The sequence below is a fragment of the Phalacrocorax aristotelis genome, chromosome 13, assembly GCF_949628215.1.
Source record: "Phalacrocorax aristotelis chromosome 13, bGulAri2.1, whole genome shotgun sequence".
Taxonomy (NCBI): domain Eukaryota; kingdom Metazoa; phylum Chordata; class Aves; order Suliformes; family Phalacrocoracidae; genus Phalacrocorax; species Phalacrocorax aristotelis.
In genome coordinates, this window is record NC_134288.1 from 10,560,264 (window position 1) to 10,587,395 (window position 27,132).

Consider the following 27,132-nt stretch of genomic DNA (forward strand, 5'->3'; position numbering starts at 1 on the left):
CAAAAAAGAGTGGTTTTATTTGTTCTCGCTCTCACCACCCCAGCCTGTGAGCGGTCAGCACGGCCAGCGCTGAGGAGCACGCATGCATCCCGGCCAGGAGGGCAGAAAGGCAGAGGTGGGGAGGGGACCTGCCTGCCTCCCACGCAGAGTTTCCGACGTGGTGTGCTTGCTGCCAGAAGCTTGTCACAAACAAAAGAAAAATCAGTCTTGTAGCACTGGTGATGGCGGCGCTGGGGAGAGGGGCCTGGCAGCCGTTCAGGACCATGGCCACAGGAAGCTGAGGGGATCTAAGATGGCACCATGGCCCGGGGATGAGGGCAGTGATGGTGGTGAGGAGGCTGCCTGGGTTCGAGGCCACTAGCCACAGCATTTGCTGCTAAATTCGCCATTGCCACCTCCAGCAGGGTGCAGGGAAGGAGGGGAGGGGAGGGCGCCATGTTTTCAAGTAGTGGGAGCAACCTTCCCTGGGGGAACTGTTGGTGTGGGTGCATGGCTGGTTTGCTGAGGTAAAATACGGCTGTGTAGTGGCAAAAACTGGGTTTGTCGGAGTGAAATGTGGATGTGCTGAGGGAAAATACGGGTCTGCTGAGTGAAAATGTGGATCTACTGAGGTAACATGAAGATCTGAGGGAAAATGTGGATCTGCTGAAGGGAAGTGCAGATGGGCTGAAGAAAATTATGGATGTACTGGGTTAAAAGCAAGAATTGCCCTAGATGCGAAGGTCTCTGGGACCTTCCTCCACCCTGGGAGCATGTCTGTGTCACTTAAGCCTTAATGCAGTGGGCAAGGTGGGGGCCATGCCACACTCTGCTGTGCCATCATGGGTGTGGTAGCCACTGGCCATGGATGCTGGGGACTGCCTGGGTGCGTGGGTGGCATTCAGCAGCCTGGAAGTGCTGCAAAACAAGACGTGGCTGACTGAGGCTCTGGTTATGCCTCCTCCTCCCCACACCCTTCATGCCCCAATTTTTGTCTTCCTCTCCCATAGCTGAGTACCCTACAGCTGCTGTCTATGCCCATCATAGGCTCATCGGGGCCATGGGATGGACCATGGGTGCAGGACACCCTCTGATGCTCTGCATGGTGGGTCACAGCCCCATTGTCCCCAGTTCTTCTCCATCCACATGCCTTCCTGGGCCACTTCCTACACATTACCCATCATAGGGGCCCAGATAGGCTGTATCCATGATGTTTCAAGGAGGTTGGGTGTGTGGATTGGGATAAAGGATGCTAGGGAAGAAAAGGTGCTTTGCCCCCTCCCCCCCCCGAAGGGGGTGTTGTAGGATCTCCACCCCCACGGAGGACCCTGGGGGCAAACCCTGCTCAAGACCCACACATGGTCTTGTCTCCCTCAAGGAGGCCAACAGCACCGCTCAAACAATGCCTGCTGGAGCTTTATGCATGAAGGATGATGGCAGTATTCATTCATGGGGTTGAGCATGGTCTAGCAAGAAGACACTGGGCTCCTCCAGCACTGAGCTCCTGCACTGGTGACTGCAGCCCAGGGGAAGGACTCTGGGTGCAGATGTGCTCCTCCACGGGCCTGACGATGCTGCTGTCCCTTGTCCCACTGCTGCTCACCTGGTGCCCCAGCCAAAAAACACTGCGTCTGCCTATCCTCCTGTGTTTGTGCTTATGAGCTCTCCTTCCACCTACGCAAGGAGCTATTTTTAGCAGACACTAATCAAGTGTCAGTGCTGGCTCTGAGCGTGGCTTTCAAGCCGAGGGCTCGTGCTTTCGCCGAGCGCTTGCAGAAACTCGGGCATGTGTCTTCTTTTAAATTTAGTTGAGACTTTATCCAACACGCCGCAGAGCAGTGGCAGTTATTTCGGGCTCATCACACCCGAGCCCACACTGAGTTATCACCAGGCGACTCTCCATTTCAGCAAGGGCCTGGCAGAACACCCCCCTCCCTGCCCCACTCTCCTCCCTGCTGGCAGTGCCTGCCTTGCCTAACCCCTCAGGAGCCGGCTCTGAGCCAGGGACACCCAGCCATAAGGTAGGTTTGCTCCTCTTGGCCCATTTATGTCCAGGACAAGGATGTTGTATTGGTACTTAGAATCATGCAGGAAAGGAAAATACTCTGTGTACAGCCACAGTGGTCACAGCCTCCTCTGACTAAATCCACCTTGTGGGGCTGGCCGGCTCCCCTTCCGCTGAGGTTACTCTGGCCTGCTAACAGCTTCCTGCAGACCGTTACGAGATCTGCTCTTCACCACGTTGTGAGCGGCTCCGATTCAGCAAAAGCAAGCTGGTGTTTGGGTGAGCTGTGTTTCACTTTGGCTGCTGAACTGAAACAGGGGCTTGATGCTTCTTAAGCTAAAGCATGACGTGATCCGAGCTGAGCTTCAGCTTTTGTGCAGATGTGAAGAACTGCCTCTCCTCTGGTACCAACCCTTCACTTGGATCTAGAGCATGGTAGTTCCTCCCTGGCGCACAGCAGCAAGAGGCGGGAGTTGGGGAATGGGAGTGGTGGGTTTTTCTCCTGCTCACAGCCCTGCTGCAGGCAGGAGACCTTGGTTTGAAGAGAGTTATGCTGTCCTTGCAGAGAGGCCACAGGGTGCTCTCTGTCCCCACCAGCTCCCATGAGGCGAAGGCTCCCTCCCTGCCTCAGTAGCATCGGACAGAGTGAGCGCATCCTGTAGGGCAGGGTCTCCCTGGGGTGTAAGAGCCTCAGTGTTCACCAAAGAGAAACAACCACCACCTGCCTGTAACCAGCACAAAGACAGAGCCATAATAACTGCTCCCCGGCTGCAGGGTCAGCCTGCTCCCCAGCAACAGGGTCTCTACTTTGCCACTCACGGCATCTCCCCTCCCAGGGCAGCAGTGATGAAGGGCTACAAATCCTTCTGGGCACCCCCAGGGCGTGACAAAGAATGGCCCCATTCAAGAAAACCAGACAAAAAAATTTATTATTTTTCTTTATAAAATATCTCCAATAAGTTATATAGGCAAATATTTAAATTAAAATAAATAAACTCCGCTCTATGCTGGGACACGCAACTGTCCACAAAGTCAAACTAGGATTTGCGTTTCTTTGAAAAAATATGACCTAGATCTCCAATGTAACATCTGAAAAAAATATCTATGCTTGGTGAGAAGGAAGGAGAAATCTCTGCAGTGGACAGAAGGGGTTAAGGTGCAGTGCTGAAGCTGCCTGTAGCCAGTGGCATCTTCACATCCAGCTAAGTGCTAAGAGCATCTTCATCATCGCTCCAGTCGGGAGGAGCATCCGTCCCGAAGTACCGATCGCCAAAGTTCCCTGTGGGGAGAAAGAAAGAGATGCAGTCATGGTGCAGCTCTGCAGGGAGCCCTGGGACCCGTCCTCCAGCCTGCCCTCGTCCCAGCAGGCAAGGTAACAAAAGCACGTTTATCCAACAGCTTGAAAAGCTCCAAAACTCATGTAGCAGCAAAACTGGAGCAGCCTGGAGGCTGTTTTATCACCCCGTCACAGGGGTGTTTCCTGGGACAGCAGAGGTGGGAACAGAAGAAGAGAGTGAGCTTGTTTTGGATTAGCTTCTTTAAAGTGACAGCTTAGGGAATGAGGTGGACACAGGTCTGCTCCAGCTGTCCCAGCCCAGCTTCTCTACCTGGGGCTGGAGGAGGCTCATGGCACGTGGAATGGCTCCCACTGCCAACAAGGCTACGGCTGCCTGACAGAGCTCAGAGCATGCATGTCGATCCCACCACCCACATGGCAGCAGGTCCCAGGAGAGGTAGTGGGTCCCTGAGTAAAATAAGGCCAGACCTAAGGCTGCTGATGACAACCAGGGCTTCACCACCTCTGGTGAGTGGGCCTGAAGCACCGAAAATCCCCCTGCAGCAGGTCATTCCTACCCAGATACTCACCAATGCCAGGGATTATCCGGAAAAGGTCATTCACCTTCTTGTCCACAGCTGTGGTGATGATCTTCACCCGGGGGAAAGCATAGGCAACTGAGTGGACACCCATCTCTGCCATAAGCAGGGAAAGGAGGAAGATCTTGTCTTCTGGGACATCATGATCCTACAGGAAAGGCAGAGGCAGCTTGGGGTGAGGTTACCTAAGGCATCTTATGGCCCATGCCTCCAGTGAGCGGCACTTAGAGCACTCAAGGGCCTTCCAGGAGCCACTTTCCCTCCTCCCCTCTCTGTGGTCAGTTGGGGTTACTGGGCACAGGACCAAGAAACCAATTAAATCCAGGCTATTACTACACAAGGAAGGGGTGACTGTCAACACCTGCTTACAGAGTCGCCCCAGCTTGCGCTGTCTCCCATGTCACCCTCCTTCACAAGGAAGAGAGAGTTTCAGTGCAAGGCCCCTCAGCACGGCTGCAGCTGGTGTTCTTGCATGTTATTTGGGGGTGAACCACCCGCCCTCTGCAGTGTGCCCAACATCCTCCGTACCAGCAGCACCCGCACTGCCATCATGGCTGCTGCACCCGTGGAGACTGTGCAGTCCATCAGGATGACGTGGTCTTCACTGATGTCCTTCGGCAGCCGCAGATAGTGGAGCTGGGCAGGGGGAAGAGAGATCAGCTTAGAGGCTGCAGGCTCAAGGTGAACGGAGCAACCTGAGCCCTTCTTTTAAAGGGCTGAAGGATCTTTCATGCATTTCCATTTCTGGGACCCCAGCTGTCAGCTTGGAGCCAGGCACTGGTGCAAACACTTGGACACAAAACCAACCCCTGCTCGCACAAGCATGCTGGCAAAGCCCACTTCAGAAGCTTTCAAAGCACTCACTTTCTGAGCACTCACCCCCTGCCAAGATCAAGTCTTGGATCGCTGAAGTGCTCTTGGGAAATACCCAAGTCACCCCCTGCATGCAGCCTAACGCCAGGAGATGCCCTTGGCAGTGCAGAGCCCCCGGTTTTACCTCCGGCTCGCCCGTGTTGCAGTTGGTCTGGATGAGAATGGTCCCGATGCGGACGTCCTTGCACACTGCTCGCAGCGCTGGTTCCATGGTCTCGCCCGCACGCAGGATGGACACGCCGGTGATCTGCAGCACACAGCCAGAGTGAACAGGAAGGCATGGTGTACAAGGTGCACACCACCCCCATAGGACATTGGGCCCCGACAGTGGGGGACTCTAACAGGCAACCCCAAAACACATCCCTTCCAAGAAGACTGTGCTGCTCCCAGTTCAGGCTGCCTCCCTTAGTGGGAAGGCAGCAGTGGCACAGTGACATTGCTGATGGCACCCCTGGACAACCTGCTGCCCATCCCGATGATACAGGGTGTCATGAGGACAGACATGAAACCCAGGCCTGACGGAAGCCCTGAGAAGCCAGGGGTATCTTCCCCTGCATCCACAGGGCTTTCAATGTAACCCCACGGGGCAGGTTTGAATAGTGAGTACTTTTTGCTTCTACTTACTTGCTTCCCACTGTATGTCCTCCCTTCATAATCCTGTCCCTGCGGCGTCTGGACTGTGCAACTCTGCAAAAACCATGTGAGAAGCATTACCAGGGGCTTGGACGTGGCTCTTAGAGGAGCCCTGGTACTGGGGAGCCAGCCAGCTGCGGGCTGGTCCGGACCCTTGGAAACTGAGGCTGGACAAAGAGTTGTCACGCAGGGCCACGCCATTGCTCCACAGCCTAGGGGAGCCCTGCCCCTTTTTAGTCTAGAAGGAAAGGGCTGATACAGGGGAAGGTTGGAGGAGCAGCACCAGGACTGTCTCAGCTCCCTGGCAGTTATGGGTTAGGAATCGGAAACACAGCGCCTGCTGCCCATCCCTCCAGCTACACCCCTGAACCCACCTGGAAGGGGAGCAAGGAGAGCGCATGCTCAATCAGCAACCGCATCAGCCTCTTGGAGTAGAAAATGAACTCGTCCCTGCTGGTCTCCTTGTTTCTGGAGCGGAGGGAAAGGCAATGTAAGCTGTGGACCAAAATGTGCCCCAGGACATGCTGACAGAATTTAGGGGCTGCGTGGAGGGGGGCAGCCCCAGCCCCTGTCTGGCTGTCAGGGTTTTCTTTGCATGGGGTCTACTGGCTGAGCCTGGAATTGTGGTGGCAGTTCTAAGGTAAAAGGCAGAAAAATTGTTGGCAGGACCATGGAGTGCTCACAGCACAGCTCCTCTATGCAGGGTCCACCACTTTCTATCCTGTCCCATGTCCCCAAGTCATGAGGACAGGGCACAAGTGGGGTTCGGGAGTCCAAAGCAAGCCAAGCTGGCAGCCAAGCCCTATTCCGCCCCAGGAGACCGCTGTGGTGGGGGCTTTACCTGATGATGGTGTGCATGCCCCTCACCTGAGGGGTGCTCTTCAGCACACTGAGGGTCTGAGGAAGGGGGTGGCACTGGTGGGCAGAGGCCAGGGCGGCCCTGAAAACCAAACACACAGTCAGAAGGTCTCTGGACAAGGCTGCCTGAAGGCTGGTGCACAGCACACAGCTGAAGCCTTCCTCCCAGACATCAGCTCAAACTGCAAACACACACCAAGGCCATCCAGCTGAGCCAAATGAGGGGCCAGCTCTGCCGAGTCCCCTGCAATGGCAAAGGGACCTGCTCCCATGAACAGGGAAGCATTGGGTGGTCGGTGGAGCCAGGGGGACCTCGCAGCCCTTCCTGCTGGGCAGCTGACCTGTGGTCGGCCTATCTTGGTTTCCACTGGTTGGGAAGAAAGTGGAAAATAAAATTAAAGCCTTCTCCTGCCCAGGAATCTTATCTGGTGGTGGATCCTGAACTCATGGGTGAGGAGCAGCTGTTGTGGTTGTGCCAGACACCACCAGGAACGGGACAGGCAGCCAGGCCCATGGTGCTGGCACATGGATCGATGTAGAGCCAGGTTGCAACGAGACTATGTCAGAGAGCGCCTGGCCCATTCAAGGGTAGTCAGATCAACACCAAATTGGAAACAGCTTCAAGACTTTACGGCTGGACAGGACTGGCTTTGTGTGACTCATCTCCACACAACTAATAGGGTTGGGAGCTATTCTTGGATCAAGGGAACACCATTCATGGGGAAGCGCACAATGGGGCCCCATTAGTCACTTCGCTCTTTGAGAGCGGCAGTAATGAGATGAAGGTCGCATCTATTTGGCTTCCACAAGGCTGGGCAGGATGGACAAGCGACTTTGTCTGGGAGGAAGGCTGGGGTCCAAAAGCCACACTTTACATCACACATGTGCCAGCGGCTGCATCCCCGTTGGAGAGATGTTGGGGAGGAGAAGAGAGCAAACGAAAGCACCAGGTGATTTAGGCTTCAAATCAAGCAGAAACCTGGATTAATTGCACACACACACACAGGGGCACATAAGCAGAGAAGAAGACAGAGAAGATGACTGGGTAGGAATGGAGGAGGGCAGCGCTAGATGACTTGAGGCCTCCATCCACATAGCCATCTCCTGGTCTTGGCTGACCAACACCAAACGAGACATTCCCAAGGCCTGTGGGTACTTAAGGGCTCCTTCTTGCTTTTGCCAGCTCTGGTCCTGCAGAGCTGCAAGCCCCTACGCAGGGAACGCTCCCAAGAGCGCAGACAGCTCACAGCTGTGTGGAGCGTGTGGGACGGGTTGTGCTCCCGTCACAGGCTTGCCCGCTGCCGGCAGAGCCCGGCTGGGTTGGGGCCAAGCCCAGCATGCTCCCGCTGCCCACAGACCCCACCACCTGTTTGGTACGAGCAGCCCTCAAGGCCCCGGACCTGCCATCACTGAAGCGACCTCACTCTGTTATTCACTGCAACGTGGGTTAGCGGGAGATGGTCCCATGCCAGGGCTGTGCTGCTGGCAGCATCCAGCAGCTCTGCCCCTGCAGCCCCCCTTCCTTCCTCCTGCCAGACCTGGCCCAGGGACAGATTCTGGGGCACAGTTGCCATCCAGCCCTGCCTAAACCCCTCCTGGTCCCAGGGATGCAGACCCACACAGCAGGTAAGGGCCTGAGCCCAGCCTTTGGCAGACACTGGCGCCTGCACAGGGGCTGCCTGCTTGCCTGCTTCTAGGGGGGCAGACAGCCCCCCAGCCCCCCTCTCCTGCCGTGGTCTCTGTGGTGCTGCAGGTGAGATGTGGTGTGACCCGGCTCCCACTCCCTGCCCCAGAGGCCAGGGAGCACTCCTATCCCCAAGAGGAGCCCCGCGTGCCTGGGAACACCTCCCCTGCACCCCGAGCTGTCAACAGCCCCTAGGGAAATGCTGTCAGCATTTTATCACTGAGCTTTCCGCACCTTCCTGTGACACCCATGCAGGGGCTGGTGCTCAGTGGAGTGTTGGGGAGGTCTAGATGCAACCCTGCTTGGGCCCCTGTCCCCAACAGCCCAGGGAAGATGCTCAGTGCTGTCGGGTCCCCACAGCACTTTCCAGGGGGACAGCAGCCAGTCCCATTTTTGGGGTGAGGATAGAGATGGTCTCTCAAGCCCCCCCACCTGTTTGCCCTGCACAGCCCCAGCAAAGCAGGACCCTGTGAGCTGTCTGCCCGGGTTAGTAACGCGGCTCACACTGCACAGCCCTCACCCCCAGTCCCCGGCATTAGTGTCACAACCAAAACACTGCCATTAGCGTTTGTCTCCTCACATATCCCAACGTAGCTTCCTCTGGTCACCAGGTGGGAGGGATGTTCAGGGGAGACAAGACAGGAAACACAAGAGTTTAAGGGGAGAGGGACAAACATGACATGAAACAAAGGAAGAAGCACTGTCATTAGTCAAAGGGGGGGGAGAAAGCCCTAATTGATCTATGACTCTTGGACCTGCCTGGTGCCTGGGCCACTGCCGTACAGACCCCAGCACTCCTCCCTTGGTGACCAAGTCATGCCGTGGCTGCTCTCCATGGCACCAGCACCCCTCCCAGCTCCACGGGGGGACAGGTCTGTCCGTTCTCACCACCTCGGAGTCAGAGCAGGGACACTGTCACACCTCTGTCCCATGTGGTACCACACTGCAACACCAGCTGCAGCTCTTGGAGCCTGGAGGGAAATGTCCAGCCCTCGCCTGGGGCTCTGCTGCAATCCCAGATCAAGTGCAGGTGCTCAAGGCCAAGCTTGCAAAACCTTCACCCAACCTGCCCCGTACCCATGCAAACTGCTTGTGGGCTCACAGGGGTGCCCATCTCCTGGCACACTGGAGAGGCAGTCTGCTGAAGCCCTGGAGAGCCTGGAAAGCCAAGAGCACTGGGAATGTGGAGAGGAACCAGCTCTGAACTGAACATCACCACCTGCCGGGAAGACCTTCCTTCCCCCAAGTTCACCTGGACCTGCCCTGGCATTGCCACCCCTTGGAGGGCAGCTGCAGGCTGAGGCAGAGAGAAGAGCTCAGCCTCTCCGGCAGCCGCCCTGCTTCAGCCGTGTTGCCTGTGGGGAAACCCCTTGCCCAGCCCTGCTGGGAGGGACGGGATGGAGGGAGCGGGTCTGTGCCACCACGACCCGCAGGCAGCCTGCTGTCGAGAGCAGTGCTTCCTGTCCCTCCCCCTACCAGGCAGGACTGCGATGGAAAATGCAGATGGGCAACCATGAGCACGTCAAGAAAAGGTCTCACTTTGGAAACTTATTTTTTCCCCTCTAGAATAAAAGCTTTAAAGGAAAAAAAGAAAAAAGAAGAAGAAGAAAGAGAGAGAGAGAGAGAAGGGGGTGACCATCTCTCAGGAAGGCTTCAGGGAACATCCTCAGCTCTTTGTTGAGCATGCTATCAAGCAGGAAGCAGACAAGAGACATCCAGCTACAAAGGAGCTAATGCAGTCAAGGCATTTCAAACACGTACAGCGGCTGGCTTTCACAGCTGACATTTCAAACAAGGGCTATTAAACTGCGCCACAGGTTGATATTTAAAGACACAATTGGCAAAGGGCATGCCAAGCTGATCGAGACCTTGGGGGTGGGGAATATTGATTGGTGAGGGGAATTCAGCTGAAAAGAGCACTGGCTCCGAGAGCTGGGCCGGTTGCTGAAATAGAAGGGACGGAGAACGGGCTTGGCTGAGAGCACTGCGCCTCGGCGGGCATGGGCTCGCCAGTCTGGCTCCTGCTGCTGGGCTCGAGGAGGAATACTCACCTGGGAATGCCTGTTTGTAATTACACCCCCAGCACATGCACAGTTAAACATGTGGGAAGCTGGACAAGAAACATCCCAACTGCAAGGATGCTAAGGTCTGACCTGCACTCTGAGGGAATACAGAAGGCGGCAACGATGCTCCTCAGCAGCCAGCAGTTACAGGAGGGGAAAAAAAAAGGCCTGCAGGTCCAGGGAATGGCACCACTTTCTTTACGCTCCTCAGAATTCACCCATTTGATCAGCTGAGAGTCGGGGAGAGGCACTCCCTGCCCGTCCCAGCCACCCGCTGGGGCAGGAGAGGCAGCCCAGGGCCAGCCTGGAGCACAAGGACCAGTGAAGTACCTCGGACTGGGGCCAGATCTAAGCATCCAGGTTTTATTCTATCAGCTACAAAGACCTCACTGTGTCCCCACGGCCGCCAAAAGGCGGTGACATCAGAAAAACAACCGTGACATTTAGATGAAGCCATTCAAGACAGGAGGATGGGGAATTGTTTAAGATGAAAAGCCCCCTGTTTGCTGAGCACATCTCGCCTGACACGTGTCTCTCCATCCACCTCGCTCCTCTTGCGAGCGCAGTGCTGCAGAGGAGCTGATGGGAAACCGCAGCGGCAGTAAAAGCACTGGGACTCCAGGAGTGTAAACAGATTTTTTGCAGGAAAATTTTTCTAGGCTTTCTGGCAAAGGCATAAATGGAAACCATGAGCCTTAAGCAGAATATAAAAATATCTGTGGCTGTGGTTAACACAGAGTTGTTTTTGGAGGCTGGAGTTACCTTTCCAAACCTGTTATCATTATACTTTCTTGACATGTTATTAAAAATTTTATTTTTAAGGTGCACAAAGAGTTTACCTGTACTGAGTGCCACTTTAATCAAAGAGGACAATCCCTGGAGAAAAAAGAAATTTTATATCTGTATACATACACACATACGTACAGGCATATATGCATGTATACACACACACCCCCCCGCCCCTACTCTCTAATGTTATTCCTGCCATTTTTTTAAAGCAACAGGCTTCCCTCCATGCTAAAAAGCATCTTCCCACCTGGACCTCCAGATATACAGAGCAGCTTATGCTGTCTGTATGGAAATGTCAGGCCCCATGGTGTTAAACAAGCAAACAGAAATAAAATAAAACGTCCTGTTGCCTAGTCTAGGAAATGAATGGCTTAAGCAGAACTAAGGAAAGCAGAATCTATTTCTGTTCAGCTTAGGTATTTTAAAAGCTTTTTGCATGCTGAATGTAAATTTTAGAGATACTTGAGTTAAGCATCTCCATAAAATGATGGAGATCTAAATGGAAATCCATCTGCAGTAATGCATACCCTCTGCTTCCTACAAAAATACCTGGAAACTCAGCTGGCTGCTTCATGGAAGCAAGAGAGCTAAAGTCCCATCTGGATCCACATGCTGAAGAGGTTAAATAAATCAATGTATACTTCACAGCATCCACCAGCAGATACTGGGAAATTAGAAATCCTGATGGATTAGGGGATAAGTATTTTCTCAGTCCCCAAGTAGTTGCTGTGTAGTCTTTAGACACTGCAGGAAAGCGGGTACCTCTCGCCACGCTGAAGCTGCTGCGCACCTGGGTGCCGTCGGGCTTGCAGCTGAGTGCCTCTGTGATGGCGAGGGATCCAGGACTCCCACCAGCCTTGAGCTGCTTTGTTTAATTTAATAATTGATGTTTAATAATGTTTAATCATCAGGGATGGAAGTGGCTCTGAACAACCATTTGTCTTAGAGGATGAAGGGAAATAAAAGAGAATCCCAAGGACGCAAAGCCTCCCGTCTTGCCGAGGTCGGGGGTCCCCAGCTAACAAACCTCGGCCCTGCCCCTGCCTCAGGATGTCTGCACTCAAGCTGGTGGTACCTTCTCAGGACAAATACATCCCTGGGGAACAGCCCTGTCCCTGCTGGTCCCAAAGCCAAGGACAAGGCCGCCTTTCATCAGCTCTGAGCGTGATGAGGCCGTGCGTTACGCGAGCTGTCGGTCTCGACTACAGGTCAGGGTTAGGCCAAGCAGTGCCTGGCATTGGAAATGCCTCGGGCTGCACAGACAGGACAGAGTTAGGGGCTCTTACCTGACACTGAGTTCACGCTGTGGCAGCAACACAAAGACACAATGCAACCGGTATTAAGCATTGTCAACACCAGGATCGTTTCAAGATAAAAGAAAAGGAAAAATAGGAATATTTTCCTGCATTCACATGTAGCCTTTTCCCCTTCTTCCCCGTCCCAGGTAAATGAAAGCCGCCCCCAAGCCAATCCCTTGCCTGGCTCACAGCAGTGCTCTGGGGAGGAGCTGCCGTGTTTGCCCCCTGGCCAGATCCCAGGAGATGGGAGAAACAGCCACTTCCCCATTGTGGCCCGTGCCCCATGGCTGCGTGCCCTCCTCAGCCCAGTGCTAGCGACGATGCCAGAGCTCTGATCCTCGCTCCTGTGACCTAGGGTTTAGACACCAACAACCAACTTCCCGATCTGCCAGAACTTAGTGCTGTAGATGCAGGCAGTCAGAAAGCCCCGGCTGCTGCCTGCAGCCCTGCGGAGAGCGGGGTGCACTGAGAGGGGGAACTTGCATCAGAGCGGTCCCGCCTGAGCAGGCGCAGGAGGCACGATGCTGTCGCATGCCCGCTCACATCCAGGGGCCGAGCGGCTCCTGCCGTCTGGGAGCTCAGGAAGGCCTACAGGAATCGAGCCCTTTACTTTTAAGTGCATCCATCTCCAGGTCACATTCCTTCCGCCTCCCAGAAAATCACTCTGAGCATCTCCAGAACTGAAACACCAAAGCCACAAACTTGGGGCGGGAGGAGGCTGTGCTGCTCAGGGAACAGCGACACACAACTGCGTTGTTTGATCGAAGGGCTCCAGGCTCAAACCAGTGGTCAGGCCTGGCCCAGGACACACAGAAGACGACTTGTTAAACCCAGTAGTGGGGAAGGATACGGGAGCATTTGCCTGGTTCTGGGCTCAGGCTGGGCATCAAACATGACAAGACTTTGGGTTTAGAAACCCCTGGGCTGCCCCTAACACAGAAGTGGAAAAGTGGGCTCTTGACTGCAAAGACTGCAGCCGTGTCTCAAGGGGGTGAAGAGAAGCCAGAGCCAGTGAGCTGAAGTATTGCAGGGTTTGGGGCAACGCTGGCCCTGGGAGGGCTGCAGGCAGTGAGGGCACATCACTCGGATCACTGGAGGATGGTTGGTTTGTCCCCAGATGACTTGCTCTCCCAGGGAGGGAAGGAAGCTGCTGCTGGACCACAGCCTGCAGAGGAGCCTTGCACTAACCAGAGCGCAGGGGCGAGGCAGTCAGGGCTGGGAGAAGTTCATGGGGACAGCCCCACGGCTTACATGCCTGGAGCATGGAGGGAAGCCAGGCCATTCCTACCTTGGCACCCAGAGCACTGTTTCTGGCAATGCCACTGCTGCACAGGCAAGGTCAACCCCACCGTTAACACCCGGGGGTCCAGGTAGCTCTTACCTCTTCCAGCTGGCTGTGGACGTGCTGAACAATCAGGTCGATAGCCACTGTGTTTCCACTCCCTGGAGTGAACCAAAAGCAAAAGAGAACCAGCCTGGTCAGGACCACAGTGCTAGCTAGCAGTGCCTCAAACACATTTCTTCCCCACTATGTTAAAAAATACACCGTACCCCAAACATCCCTTCCCTAGCAAAGCGTCATCCAGCAGGAGACATCCTTGCTATTATTAAATTCTTATTTAGTAATCTATCATTGAATATCTAGAAGTCACTTCTAGCTTTTAAATCATGAGGCTGCAGGAGCTGGTAGGGCAGGAGACTGTTTTAGGGAAAAGTGCAGGCTTTCCCCTCAGAATCTGCTTTCAGCCAGTGTTTGGAGACACGCAACTGGAGGGACCTTTGTTTTGGCATGTGTCCTGGTTTTGGCTGGGATAGAGTTAATTTTCTTAACTCTATCCCAGGAGTGAACGAGCAGCTGTGTGGTGCTTAGTTGCCGACTGGGGCTAAACCACGACAGTCCTTTTTGGTGCTCAACATGGGACAGAAAGGGTTTGAGCTAACGACAGATTTGATCGGAATGCACTGGATTGAGTTTATAGCTGTTATTGCTGTTTGGTTATTAATTATCTGGCTTCTGTGCTTGCCATGGGGCTTGCTTGCCTCACTGTATATTAGATTCTAGTGCTTGTTAGTGGCTGCTTTTTGCTTTCACTGCTTTCTGTACTGCTGATCATGCCTGGGAACATTTTGGTAACAGCATGGCTTTTGCTTTTCTTTTTCATTATGTTATTATTATTACTGTTACTGTTTGGCTTTACCTATTAAACCAAGGACAAGTCCTGCCTGATCAACCCAGTGGCCTTCTATGATGGAGTGACTACATCAGTGGACAAGGGAAGAGCTATGGATGTCATCTATCTGGACTTCTGTAAGGCCTTTGACACAGTCCCCCACAGCATCCTTCTCTCTAAACTGGGGAGATAGTTTTGATGGGTGGACTGCTCGGCAGATAAGCAATTGGATGGATGGTTGCACCCAGGGGGTAGTGGTCAATGGCTCGATGTCCAGGTGGAGACCGGTGACGAGAGGTGAACCTCAGGGGTCCATACTGGGACCAGTACTATTTAATATCTTCATCAGTGACATAGTGGGATAGAGTGCATCCTCAGCAAGTTTGCAGATGACACCAAGCTGAGCGGTGCAGGTGACACACCAGAAGGACAGGACGTCATCCAAAGAGACCTGGACAAGCTGGAGAGGTGGGCCTGGGAGAACCTCATGAGGTTCAACAAGGCCAAGTGCAAGGTCCTACACCTGGGTCGGGGCAACCCCCAGTATCAATACAGGCTGAGGGATGAAGGGATTGAGAAGCAGCCCTGCAGAGAAGGACTTGGGGGTCCTGGTAATGAAAAGCTGGACATGAGCCAACAATGTGTGCTCCCAGCCCAGAAGGCCAACTGCATCCTGGGCTGCACCAAAAGCAGCATGGGCACCAGGGTGAGCAAGGGGATTCTGCCCCTCTGCTCCGCTCTGGGGAGACCCCCCTGCAGCGCCGCGTCCAGCTCTGGAGCCCTCAGCACAGGAAGGACATGGACCTGTTGGAGCAGGTCCAGAGGAGGCCACAAAAACAATCCGAGGGCTGGAGCACCTCTGCTACGAGGACAGGCTGAGAGTTGGGGTTGTTCAGCCTGGAGAAGACAAGGCTCAGGGGAGACCTTACTGCAGCCTTCCAGTACTTCAAGGGGGTCTGTAGGAAAGACGGGGGCAACCTCTTTAGCAAGGCCTGTTGTGACAGGACAAGGGGTGATGGTTTTAAACTAAAGGAGGGTAGATTTAGACTGGATTTAAGGAAGACATTTTTTACAATGAGGGTGATGAAACACTGGCCCAGGTTGCCCCAAGAGGTGGTCGATGCCCCATCCCTGGAAACATTCAAGGTCAGGTTGGATGGGGCTCTGAGCAGCCTGATCTAGTTGAAGATGTCCCTGCTCACTGCAGGGGCATTGGGCTAGATGGCCCCTAAAGGTCCCTTCCAACCCAAACCATTCTATGATCTTAACCCGTGAGTTTTCTCACTTTTACCCTTCTGATTCTCTCCCCCATCCCACCGGCAGGGAGTGGGCAAGCAGCTGGGTGGTGCTTAGTTGCTGGCTGGGGCTAAACCACAACAGCATGGGACAGCCTCTCTTCTATCCTCGCCAGCCAGAGGGTGGTGGGACCGGCCAGCAGAGCTGAGGGCTGTGGGACAGGGTCTGTCAGGTCCCGCTCAGGACTGAGCCATACGGCAGCTCGGGGCAGCCCTGGGTAGGTACCTCGGGGCACGACAATGTCAGCCAGCCGCATGGTTGGCTGGATGTACTGGTCAAAGGCGGGCTTGACAAACTTGTTGTACTGCTTGATGACACCCTCAATGTCACGGCCACGCTCACTGATGTCCCTGCGCAGGCGACGCACCAAGCGGATATCCGAGTCCGTGTCCACAAATATCTTCAGATCAAGGAGCTGAAATGAGAGGGGAGGGAACAAACCCCACCAGGTTACACGTGTAACTTGCACCGACCTTCTCCACTAGCCGCAACCAAAAGGCTGAGCCCTGGGCACAGCGCAACACCGCTTTAAGAGAGCTCAGCTCAACTCTGCTCTGGCCTGGTGGGAGCTCTGCCTCTGCAGCCCCTGAACTTGGCCCTGGCTAGCAGGCTGGCAGTGCAGATGCTGCAGTGAGTCCCTCGCTGCCACCTGCCCCTTACTCTCGTGCCCCCTGAGACCTGTCCTGCTTCAAACCCTGTCTCCTCTTCTAATCATCCCCAACACTTTGGCTGGATGTTTTTTAAGAGTGAGGAGGAGACAAGAGAAGTTAATGCTCACAACACAGACCAAGAGGCTTAACCCAGGAGCGCTGGCTCATTAATACTGGAGGGGAGCCAAGCACAGCAGGTCAGCTCCTGACACTGCCCTTAATTGTGAGAAACAAGAGCAGGGCTGCTCAGAGGAAACTCCTGGGGGATTTACCCAGCTGTCCACTGGAGGTCATCGTTGCTCCAGGAAAGTGGAACCCTAACACTCCCTTGGCAGGGAAGGAAACTTTCTAGACTGAGCTTGGCTAAGTTTGTGCATAGCTCACTCCCTCCTATAGCATTTCTCATGCATCCAAATAACTCTCAAGAAAGGCTGAAGTGCTGGATGAGTCCATGCTAGGAACATCAGGCTTTGTGCAGTAGAAGTATAGCAGACTTTCCTTCCGGCTGTGCAAGCTGAAGCATGCAGCATGAGGTGCACCACCACTGCCACGGACCAGGTCACCACTCGGCTCCCAGTTCCTGGGAATGAATGGCTGAGATCAAGGTCTCTGCTGAAATGCTTGACCTCTGCCGTGGGCTCTTCCCCCACCGCTGCAAGAGTTGGGGCCTATTTCTCCTGCACAGTGAAGTGCCACAGCAGCCAGCGTAACTTGGAAGAGAAGGTCACCTCCCTGCTGCTGAACCTCGGGACAAAGTATGCTCCCACCATCTCCCCCCAGCTGGAAATGGGCTGGAGGGCTGGTTTGTAGGGGTGATGCTGAAGCACTGTGGGAGTACAAGGTCCCATCCAGAGGTGCACAACAACCCCAGGGCACCTGGGACTCTTTGTGCTGTAATATAAGGCTGCAGAAGAGGGGACTGCAGCACTTGCACCTGTCAGGCTTCCCCGGAACCGATTCTACACCCTTCCTCACCTTCAGGAGCTCCTTGTCTGCGAATGCCATGATTCCTTCAAAGATAATCACATTGGCGCCATATAGGGTTTTCTGTGAAGTCAAAATGGATGTGGTTAGGTACAGAACATGCATTCGAAGATGCCCCATCCCAGGGAATCTCTCTGGGTTGTTAGTGACTGACAGCTCACCCAAAAAATGTACCCTGGCCCAGTCACAGAGCAGAGGGTGACTGCAAAAGTCTGCCTGCAAAAGGCAGGGGCTGGAGGGGTCCAGTCAGCACTCCCGTCTCCTGCCTTGGCAGTCCCCCCACCTTGTCCCACGCCCCTCAGTGTCCCGTACCCATTCCTTCTTCCGGCTGTGGGTGGTGAAGTCGTAGATGGGGATCTTCACGCTCTTGCCTTGCTTCAGCTTCTTCAGGGTGGCGATGATGAGATCAAAGTCAAAGGCATCAGGGTGGTCAAAGTTGAAGTCATTGCTGGCTGCCTGTTCCTGCTGCTGCTTGGTCAACACCTGTCCACAGAGGAGAGGTTAGTGCACGTGGCTGTCCTCACCAGCAGCCCTCCCTCCCCACTGCTGTGTCCAGCAACCTCTCCCCCTGCCCCAAGAACCATCTGAAGGGGAAACGATGAGACTGTCACTAAATCCACATTGTTTCCCCACCAGGGGGTTATGCCAAGGGCCACGGCAGCCCAAGGAGCCTGGCCAGGATGATGTGCAGCCTCACCTTGTAGAAGGAGTCCATGGACAGCAGAACCACCCAAGGGACATCAAGAGCCTCAATGATCATGGTGGCCACCGTGGTCTTCCCAGAGGCGCTGCCTCCTCCCAGGCCTGCCAGGGAAAAGGAGATGAAGCAACCAGCCCCACAGTCTGCCCTTCCAACCACAGGCCAGAGCCAAGGTCCTGCTCTGCTGCACTGAGTTGGATGAACCTCTAAAGAGGGAGACCAATAGGCACTACAAGAGAGATTATCCTTGAAAACGTCAAATGGCACATACTATAACTGCCAGCAACATGCACAGCAAAAGCTGGGAAACCCTTCCTTAGATGGTTGTGTAACAAGGGGAGAGCTGGCATGAGAACCAGTCTTAGACTAAATCCCTGGGAACTCGTGACAACCCAGGCAACGAGAGTTGAGGGAAAAACAAGCAAAGATTGTGGGTGGTGTGCCCAGTGCCTGCTATAATCCACCACCCCCATCTGCAAGCTCTCTGCTTCTCCCCAATCTGACAGCTCACCCAGTCAAAGCTGGACTAACCATGGGGACTCTCACAGCTCCTTCCCAGGCTGAGCAGCTCACAGACTGGAGTCTGGAGCCAACCTCAAGTTTCCAAGGAGGTTGTGGGGCAGGAATCCTCCCAAGACCTCATGGAGACCCACCGGGCAGGCAGCACCGACGCTGCCTGTGCTAGCCTGCACCGGCTGAAGTGCAGAGGTGGGACAGAGCCTGGACGTGTGCTGCCTCTGCCTACCTATCACGAAGGCCTCTTTGGACTGTGTCCCATGTTCGTTGTACCATGGTGGCCGGCCAGCTGTGTAGATGGTCCTCTTGCTGGTCCGCAGCAGGGGTGGCTCAGACTTGCACTGGCTAGTGGTCCGCTTTCGGGGTGGCTTGGTGGAGCCCACCGCAGGGTACAGCCGGTCTAAGGATTCAGCACTGCTGCTACTGGGGATGGGGAGAGGAAGGAGCTCGGTTACTGGTGGTGTTCCCTGTGTTCCCGCTGCATGGGAGTGGGGTCTCCAGGGGATCCCACACTGTACGGGTGAGGGACACAGTAGAAAAGGGGGAGATGCAACCACAGTCCTGCTGCAGTACTACCAGCACCTGAGCCTCTGCAACCCCAGGCCATGGCCAACATCAAGACATTCTCATACAGGACCACATTTTAACCTGGGAAAGGTGCAGCACAAGCATCACTTCCTACAGCCTTACTGCTTTGGGAATGTCTACATTAAATAAACACTCCAGTGAACTCTCAAAAGCACTGAGGAGTGTTATTACAGAGGGCAATAACCTGTCCTGATGTGCCAAGGGACCTTTCTGGAGGGTGGAAGCCAAACACACAGCTCAACCATCCTCATGCCCCATGCACAATCCCTTTCCTCCCCCCTGCTCCCACCCAAACCTCTAGTTCTCCCACCCTTTTGGCCTGAAACCCCTGGGGACAAGCCTGCAAGCTGGTCAGAGGTGGGCAGCAGGGCTGCTGAGCCATTTGCATCTGTTTTGCTGTGTGGCTGAGCAAGCACGGAGCATGGCTGAGCCCTGGAGCTGCTAAATGCCTCTCTCTTATCTCCCCTCCTGCTGCAGCCCTGGAGAGGGAGAGGCAAAAACCATCCTCTGGAGCCCTTTTGAGCTTGGCAGTGGGAGAGCAGCGAGGTGATAAGTGGCCTCTGGCCAGGAGATAAGCTGCAGCCACACCACTCAGCCAGCACGGGGATGGGGAGGATTATTTATACCAGCTCTCGCTCATCCCTGCTTGCAGTTTCACCACCTCGGGAGGGATGTCTCCTCCCTGTGAGAAGGTGCAAAGGGCGCTCTCTGCTCATGCTTGCTCCTCTCCCCAGCCATGACTGGGCTGGAAATGAAGCCTCTGCAAGGTCAGAGAGCCCTGGGCACCAAACATACCAAAACCAGCACTGTTTGGTACAGCTCAGCCACGCTGGCGGGGCTTTGCTGCCTCTCTTGTTATTTTTCGCTCTTGAAAGTGCTTAAACTGTGGGGCTTTACAGATTTTGGTTTGATTTTAAGCTGTTTTGGTATGAAGATTAATTCCCTTCCCTCCTCCAGCCTTTTAGAACAATTTTAGATAAATACCAAAATTTGAGACCAGCCATCTGACCGTAAAGCCACCCAGCACACCCCCAGAGCATGGCACAAGGTCCCCAGCATGCCACCTGCACCTTCTGCACTGGCACATCCCTGCAGAGCGGGCAAGGAGACAGAGATTTGCCTGGCTTTGGTGAACCTCTCCCAGCAAAAGGGAGGCTGCAGCTGTGTGCACCTACAGAGTCCCCTATGAGAGCCTCAAGCCACCAATGCCCCGTCCCAGACATGAGCCCATCAGTGTGCACAGCCAGCACCAAGCACTGCCAGCCTCCGGCTCGCCCAGGACCCGTAAACACGCCAAGGATCGCTTTTAAAAAGCAATGTCAGGAGGTGAGACCTGCCGGGAAAGCCTTCTGGGGTTTATCTCTGTGCAAATATGGCTCCTTCCACCAGAGAGGCAGGAGAAGCAAACCCAGGCAGGGTACTTTGGTCTCCTCTCCCACCAGCAATGCCGCAGCAGTAATTAACCACCGTGCGCTATTCCCAGAGCGGGGCTGACATCAGCCGACGATGTCGGTGCATAAACAAAGTCATTTTGGCTTGATAAAAGCAAGAGATGACAAAGACAGTTGTTTACCAGAAAATAAAACATCTCCATCCCAGCCCCTCTCCTGGGACTGCGGTTACTCGAGAGCCGTGCCGCTGGCGCTGCTGCCGAGAGCTGCTCAGCCAGCTTTCCTCTGGGGATACATGCCGGTCTCCGCCCGACAGGCAAGTGTTTCAGGATGCTCTGCTCTTTGGTGTAACGCAGCGCCGAGCTCTCCTACACCAACCTCAGCCCGCAAATGCCGTGGCCGAGACCACGATCCACACGCTGCGATGCTGACCAAGGTCACAATTCCCAGAGTGACTCTGACTTGGGCAAAACTCTGGTTTTAGGAGCCGGAATGAAGCCTACGTGAGAGGCTGACTTCTGCGAAGTCTGCTACCAGCGCCTTTCATTAGTACCAACATAACCCAGCTCCTGGCGCGGATGAGGAGGTTCGGGCCCTGATGGCTCTGGCTGTGCCCAAAATTACAGGCTGCAGTCACAGCTGACACCCCGCCTTCCCAGCCCTCTGCTCCCCGAGGCGCCTGCAGCACACCAAGGGGGCTGGCACAGAGGGGACCCACCCAGCAGCTCTGCCCAGGGGCATCACTGCAGGACGCAGGGACACGCTCAGGGATGGGACGGTGCAGGGACGGCCCTTGGCAAGAAGCGGAGCCGTCCTCCCCCCGCACGCCCGGGGCCGCTCTTGGATGCGGCATTTTAATTCTGTTCCAAGAGTTGGCCTGTTTTGCCTCCTCTCATCCAAACACTCTTGGACTTTCACCTAAATTCTCTATCTATAGATTCAGAATTCTCCGTCTGTATCTATACAAGAGGTAGATATTTTACACCTTTTAAATCAATGTTTTCCATGATTTATCTCAGACAAGCACAGCCATGGGGAGAGCTGTGGGACTGTCCCAGAGTTCTGCAAAGGTCACGCATTTTCTCCTAATGTTACACTTCAAGTTTTGTAGATGTTTTCTGCAGCTGCCTTTGCCAGGACGGGACTCTCCTCCCCTCCAAAGGAATGGCTGATCCCAGCCACCTCACAGCTATCTCACTCAGCCATTTCTTCCTATTGCTTTTTAAAACCTCCCTGGAGCAGCAGCAAAGCCTGTGCAATGCCCCTACCCGCAAGGTAAAGTGCCCGGAGGAAGGGGACTCTATTTATAGCTGAAGCTAATGCCATTGCTCTAACCAAAGGATGGTCCTCGTCCCAAACAGACCTCCCCAGCCTTCCCAAGCAGAGGGTACCCCATGGGCTTCAGTGACTCGATGCCACAAGGCAAATATGAAGGGAAATGTGACCCCTCTCCTGCAAAGACTTCCTGGAGGACTCCACCGCCAACAGCTCTGTACAGAGTGTCCCCAGCTGCTGGGGACGCTTTGCCTTCCCTGTGGCTGGTGCGTCCTCGCTGGAGTTTGCCTGACTGCTCTGCCTTCCCTGTGGGGATGCGCGGTGGCAGGGTCTGCTCCCCAAAAGGGCTCTCCAGCCCCGCAGACATACTGGCACAAATGAAGGAAGTGTTTTGCTCCCACTTATCCCAACCACAGATTTAATGCCGTGAGAGGGGCATGCCTCTCCTTTCCCCACTGCTGCTCCCATCCCATCCCTGTGCCCTCCATGCTACGGCTCTCTGCATCCCGCTGCCCTCGAGTCCCCTGATCGTCCCAGTTCTGGGCTGGGCTGGGACGGGACACACAGCAGGTCCCAAAGGTCCCTGCAGTCAGCAAGGAAAAATGGCAAAGCCCCAAACCTGAACCAGCAAGCAAACAGGAGAGCTCATCCTCAGCCCTGAGCCCCATAAACAACACGCCAACCAAGCGCCCAGCCCTCCAAATCCACCCGCCGAGTCCCCCGCACCCTGCTGTACAGTCCTGTGGGAAGCTGATCTTTCCCCCAGCTGCTGCCTGCGCTTTCACAGCCCTCAGCTGGGGGACTGGGACTGCCGAGCATTCGCTCCAGCAAGTGGGGACTGAGAGCTAACAGGTGAAAAAAAAGTAAAAACCCACCCAAAACCAAAGCAAAGGAGGAACTTACCCGCCATCTGGCCCGAGGGCCCAGCAGCCCGATATGCGGACGCTGGAGAAGGCCGGGGGACTGCTCATCTCCACCCTGCCGCGGAGCAGCAGGCGATGCTGGGCACAGCGTGCTCAACCCCTGTCCCTTCAGCTCCTGCCCCCCAGCCTCCCGGCACTACCGTGGTGAAAGGGCGGCCGTGCCAGTGGGGTTCCCCAGGCGAACCCCGGCGCAAAGCGCCATGCACGGGAGCGTCCCCCCTGGCACGGTGACGGGGTGATGTGGACCCCCCAACAGATCCAGAGATGGAGGAAGGAGAGAAGAGCACTGCCAGGGAGACTCTTGCTGGGAGCTGTGGAGCGGTCAGCACACATAAGAGGATAGCTTAACCTAGAGATTACGTTCATTACCTGATATTAATAGCACTGGCTTGATTAAAGAAAAAGCGGGGGGGTTGGAGGGGTGAAGTGACACCTCCCCTCACCGCCCCCCTGCACAGGCAATAAACACTGGCCTCCCCTGCACCTCTGCTACCTGGGACCAGGGCTCGCTCAGCTGCCTCGGACGCTGGGGCTCGCTGGGGCGGCGTGGAGGGCAGCTCTGCTGCCTGCCCGGTAAGTGCGCGGCTGCGAGCACCGGCAAGCTCCCGGCACTGGCGGGGAGGAGGCTGCAGGGGGACAGGAGGGGACATCCCTGGGGCAGGGATGGAGGGGGTACCCAGCCAGCACCCCGCTTCCAGCTGATGGAGCTGGCTGGGACTAGGGCTGGGGTGCTGCTGGCCATGCTGGGTTTTTTGGTGTGAGACTCATTCCCCTCCCTTAGCTCCCAGCAGCAGGAGGTCCGGCTGCGAGCCCCCTCAGTGCTCAGCTCCCTGGGGAAGAGCTGCCCCTGACATCCCCTCAGCCCCGGAGTAAACAAGTGGGTGAAACTCAACACCCCGGGGCTGCGGGTGGCTAAGAATAACATCCCGCTGGCTGCTTGGGCCCTGCAATCTGCTCTCTCAGCCTTCCCACTGCCAGCTGCCCGCCGTCCCTCCAGCCATTTCAGCTCATTTCCCTGCACCAACCTCGCTGGGGAGGACAGGGAGCCCAGGCACCCAGTGCTGAGCAGCCTGTGGGGGAAGCTGGGCAGCAGCTGAAGGGCAGGATACCCAGCAAGGGGTGGGAGATGGACAGGCAGAAGGGGGAGACTGCAGGAGAAGGGGTCCTGACCAGCCCTGGAGCACAGGGGTGGGGGCAGAGCAGCACCCACCACGCAGTACTTGGCTGCTGAGAAAGGGGGAGGACACACCAAAATGCCAGGCAGGCAGCAGCAGGCAGGCTCTGCCAGGGACACGGCTTGTCACGACGAGGTCCTCCAGTCACCAAACAAGCCTCCAGCCCTCCCCAGCACAGCAAGACAAGAGCTCGGCGTCAGCGCACCCACCTCCGAGGGGGTACGGGCAGGATGCTCCCCCCACATTTAGCATCAAGCAGGGCGGAACATCTAGAGATGGGGCCAGGGACGGAGAGAAGACTCCCTTCTCCTTCTCCCCGAAGCACTGGGGTTATTCCAGAGGCGGGGACACATGCTGCATCCCAGTGTCCTCAGCAAACCCCTCTGGAACATGATGGGCACCGGGCACGACCACACCAGCCCGCTCCTGCTCCTGCTCCTGTCCAGCAACGGGACCCACAGAAAAGAGCATCACCCTGAAACACATCGCAATGACTACAACAGTGCTGGAGACCAGGGACATGCTCTGGGCCCACACAGGGGCTGCTGGAGGAGCAGGACAGGGATGGGAGGGTTTCAGAGGTGACCTGTCCCCAGCTCAAGCCATGGCTGCTGCCCCAACAACGCCAGCAAAGTGAGCGATGATCAAAGGAACCTTTTCCATCCTCTGTTTTCAGCACAGACTCCCCTTTCTCTGTAAAAGCTCTTTCAGAAGTTTAAAAATAAAATTCTCTTCCGCCGCGATTTCTATTCTCATTAAAGAAGCAAAGAAGAAAAGGCACAAGGAACTTGGCGGTGAGCAGCCCTTGCCCCTGCCAAGGCGACATTGTTCCTTATCGCACGCTCCCCAGTGCCTTTTTTCCTGCCTTTGTTTAAAACATCCAAGCGATGGGAGCAACTCTCCTGGAAGCTCACCCGACATTCCAGCTGGGCTCCCAGGTAGGACGGGAATCAGCCGCACCAGCTCTGAACCCCGACAGCAACAAAGCCTTCCTCCCAGCACACGCTCCTCGGCAAGTCGCGTCCGCTTCCCAATTCCCTTCCTGGTTTCGGAGCTCTTGCACAGGCCGAAATGCCTGGGTTCCGGACTTTTCTTCCAGATGATTTTTAAGTGTGAATCGCTCCTCTGTAATGGCAGCCTCCAGGAGCTGGACTTAAAATTGGGAGAAACTGCAGACCCTGCAGCTGGGCTCTGCTTTTCCTTTCAGTGACGGAGAGCTGGTTGGCAAGTTTTCCTTGGGATTTAAGGACAGAAGCCGAATTGCAGGTGGCTTTTCCTGGTCTGGTTGCTGTGACCCGAATATCATCACTGGATCTGTGTAAAAGCTCAGGACACACCAAACCCACAGCAAGGGGTGCCTGGCCCCACGGGAGTGGGTCCCTCTCCCAGCTCCCACCCCTGCCAGCAGCACCTGTGGGTACGTGGAGGCCAAACCTGCTTCCCTCCGCCTTTGAACATGGTCTTTGTTGGTCCAGCCCTCAGCTGGGCCTTCCACATCCTATGGCATCTTTAACTTAAGCCGACAGCAGTTGTACTGCAACAGCCTGGTACAAAACCCGGGGGCCACACGGGGCAGCCCTGCACCAGGAACCCCCTGTCCAGGGACCAAGACAGTGGTGGGCTGGATCCCGCCACCTTACGAGCAAGCCAGGCCAGAGGATGAGTTTCACACAGGGATTGCACAAGGAAAAATGTTGGGAAGCCCTGAGTGTCGGGATGGAGAGACCTGGCTGCCACCCCACTGCCAGCAGCTCCAGGGGCGTCGAGAGCCGTGCCATGCCCCTCCTGCAAACCCATCGGGCACTGCGCCCGTTTTCCTCGCATCAAGCTCTGCCGCTGCCCTGGAGTCACCCTGGAGCAGGTTGGAGCATCCCAAGCATGCACACACTCTCTTCCAGCTCTGATAAGGACTCCTAATGACAAAAGGACGAACATTTCCCTCTTCAAACCCAATTATCTCGCTGCTATTTATACAGAGTGAGGGCCGTGGGAGCTGCGTGGCCAGCCTCACCGGTGGCTTGCTCCGCGGTGGAAGGGGCTCAGTTATACAACCCAGTTACTCATCTCCCGCGTGGCTGGCGCTACTCGGGGCGGCTTCTTCCTCCTTTGCTCATCCTCAGCCTCCCCACCGCTGACTCACAGGAAGGGCAAAGGCAGCACCGTCACGGGCAGCTGCCGGCTCTGTATTTAGCTGCCGAAACCCGCGGGCTGCTTTGGCACTGCCTCAGGCGGGGCCGGGCTCGGTGGGCACCGTGGGGACACCCGGGCGCTGGTACCCGACAGCCAGGGATGCTCCCATCCCTATAGCCGGGCCCGCCGCATCGGCAGTGCTCTGGTGGTGCTCCGGAGCCAGTTCCCAGGTAGCTGGTGTTTGGGAGCGGTCGCATTCCTCCGTGCCTGAGGATTGCGGTGAAAAAGGGAGTGGAACATAGAGAGAAAACCGGAGCGGGGCGGGGGGGAATCCCCCCTGTGCGTTTTTTCGGTACCGAACTTGCAGGTTGCCCCGCTCCGCCGGCGCCTCGTGGTTTTCGGCGCCGGTGCATGTGCCCGCTCGCCGCAAACGGGCGCTGCAGCTCCTCCGCTGCAAGGGCAGGGCAGGAAAGGAGCAAAAACAAGAAGGAAAATAAGAGAGAGGAACGCCCCCCCCCCCCAAACAAGAAATAAGCCCAGTTTGGTAAGAACACTGGATAAATGGTTCCCTGCTGCTGCGCGACAGGACGCATCCGTGGCGCGGCTCGGGAAAAGGCGCTGGGGCTTCTTGGGAAAAAACGAAGGAGCGACGGGCGCGGGGAGGCCCCACTCGCGGAAGCGGGGCCGGGCGGGCTGCGGGGCCGGGGCGGGGCGGGCTGCGGGGCCTTACCTGTCGTGCGGCTCCGCCGGAGCCCCCTCGGCCACCGGGGCCGCGGCCATGGTGCTGCGGGAGGGGCCGCGGCGGGCGGGAAGCGGCGGGATACGGGAGGAGAGGGGCGGGGCCGGGGCGGGGCCGGGGCGGGGCCGCCGCGCGGCTCCCCGGGACTTGTAGTGCGGGGGGGGGGGGAGGGAGGGGCGTGGGCGCTGTGAGTGCGGGGGGTGCTGTAGGGCGGGGGGGGGTGCTGTGGGTCGCGGGTGGGTGCTTTGGGGTGCCGATGGGTGCTGTGGGCGTGGGTGGGTGCTGTCAGGTGCTGACGTGTGCTGTGGGGTGTAGGTGGGTGCAGTCAGCATAGGTGGGTGCTGTGAGGCACGGGGGGTTGCTGTAGGGTGCAGTGGGTGTTTTGTGGGGCACAGGTGGGTGCTGTGGGCATGGGGGGTGCTGTGGAGTGCAGGTGGGTGCTCTGGGGTCTAGGTTGGTGCTGTGGCATGCAGGTGGGTGCTCTGGGTATGGGTGGGTGCCGTGGGCTCAGACTGGTGCTGTGGGCATGGGTGGGTG

At 56.1% G+C, this 27,132-nt stretch overlaps 1 protein-coding gene across 3 annotated transcripts; it reads right to left on the reverse strand.

The window, feature by feature from the left end:
* Positions 1 to 2,886: 2,886 nt before the first annotated feature.
* Positions 2,887 to 26,682, reverse strand: UCKL1 (uridine-cytidine kinase 1 like 1). 3 transcript variants are annotated; one of them, XM_075108600.1, is made up of 15 exons: positions 26,587 to 26,682; positions 18,604 to 18,797; positions 17,856 to 17,962; positions 17,471 to 17,641; positions 17,150 to 17,221; positions 15,750 to 15,939; positions 13,439 to 13,500; positions 8,488 to 8,507; positions 6,207 to 6,305; positions 5,740 to 5,833; positions 5,357 to 5,419; positions 4,857 to 4,979; positions 4,388 to 4,495; positions 3,851 to 4,007; positions 2,887 to 3,263 (listed from the first exon to the last, which is right to left on the reverse strand). In XM_075108600.1, the coding sequence occupies exons 1-15, from the start codon at positions 26,634 to 26,636 to the stop codon at positions 3,187 to 3,189; spliced, it is 1,587 nt and encodes a 528-aa protein (XP_074964701.1). In that variant the 5' UTR covers positions 26,637 to 26,682; the 3' UTR covers positions 2,887 to 3,186. The 3 variants fall into 3 exon arrangements, with proteins under 3 accessions (XP_074964701.1, XP_074964702.1, XP_074964703.1); XM_075108601.1 differs by lacking the exon at positions 8,488 to 8,507 and adding an exon at positions 12,046 to 12,062; XM_075108602.1 differs by having other exon boundaries at positions 18,604 to 18,794; positions 26,587 to 26,666.
* Between the last annotated feature and the right edge of the window lie 450 nt (positions 26,683 to 27,132).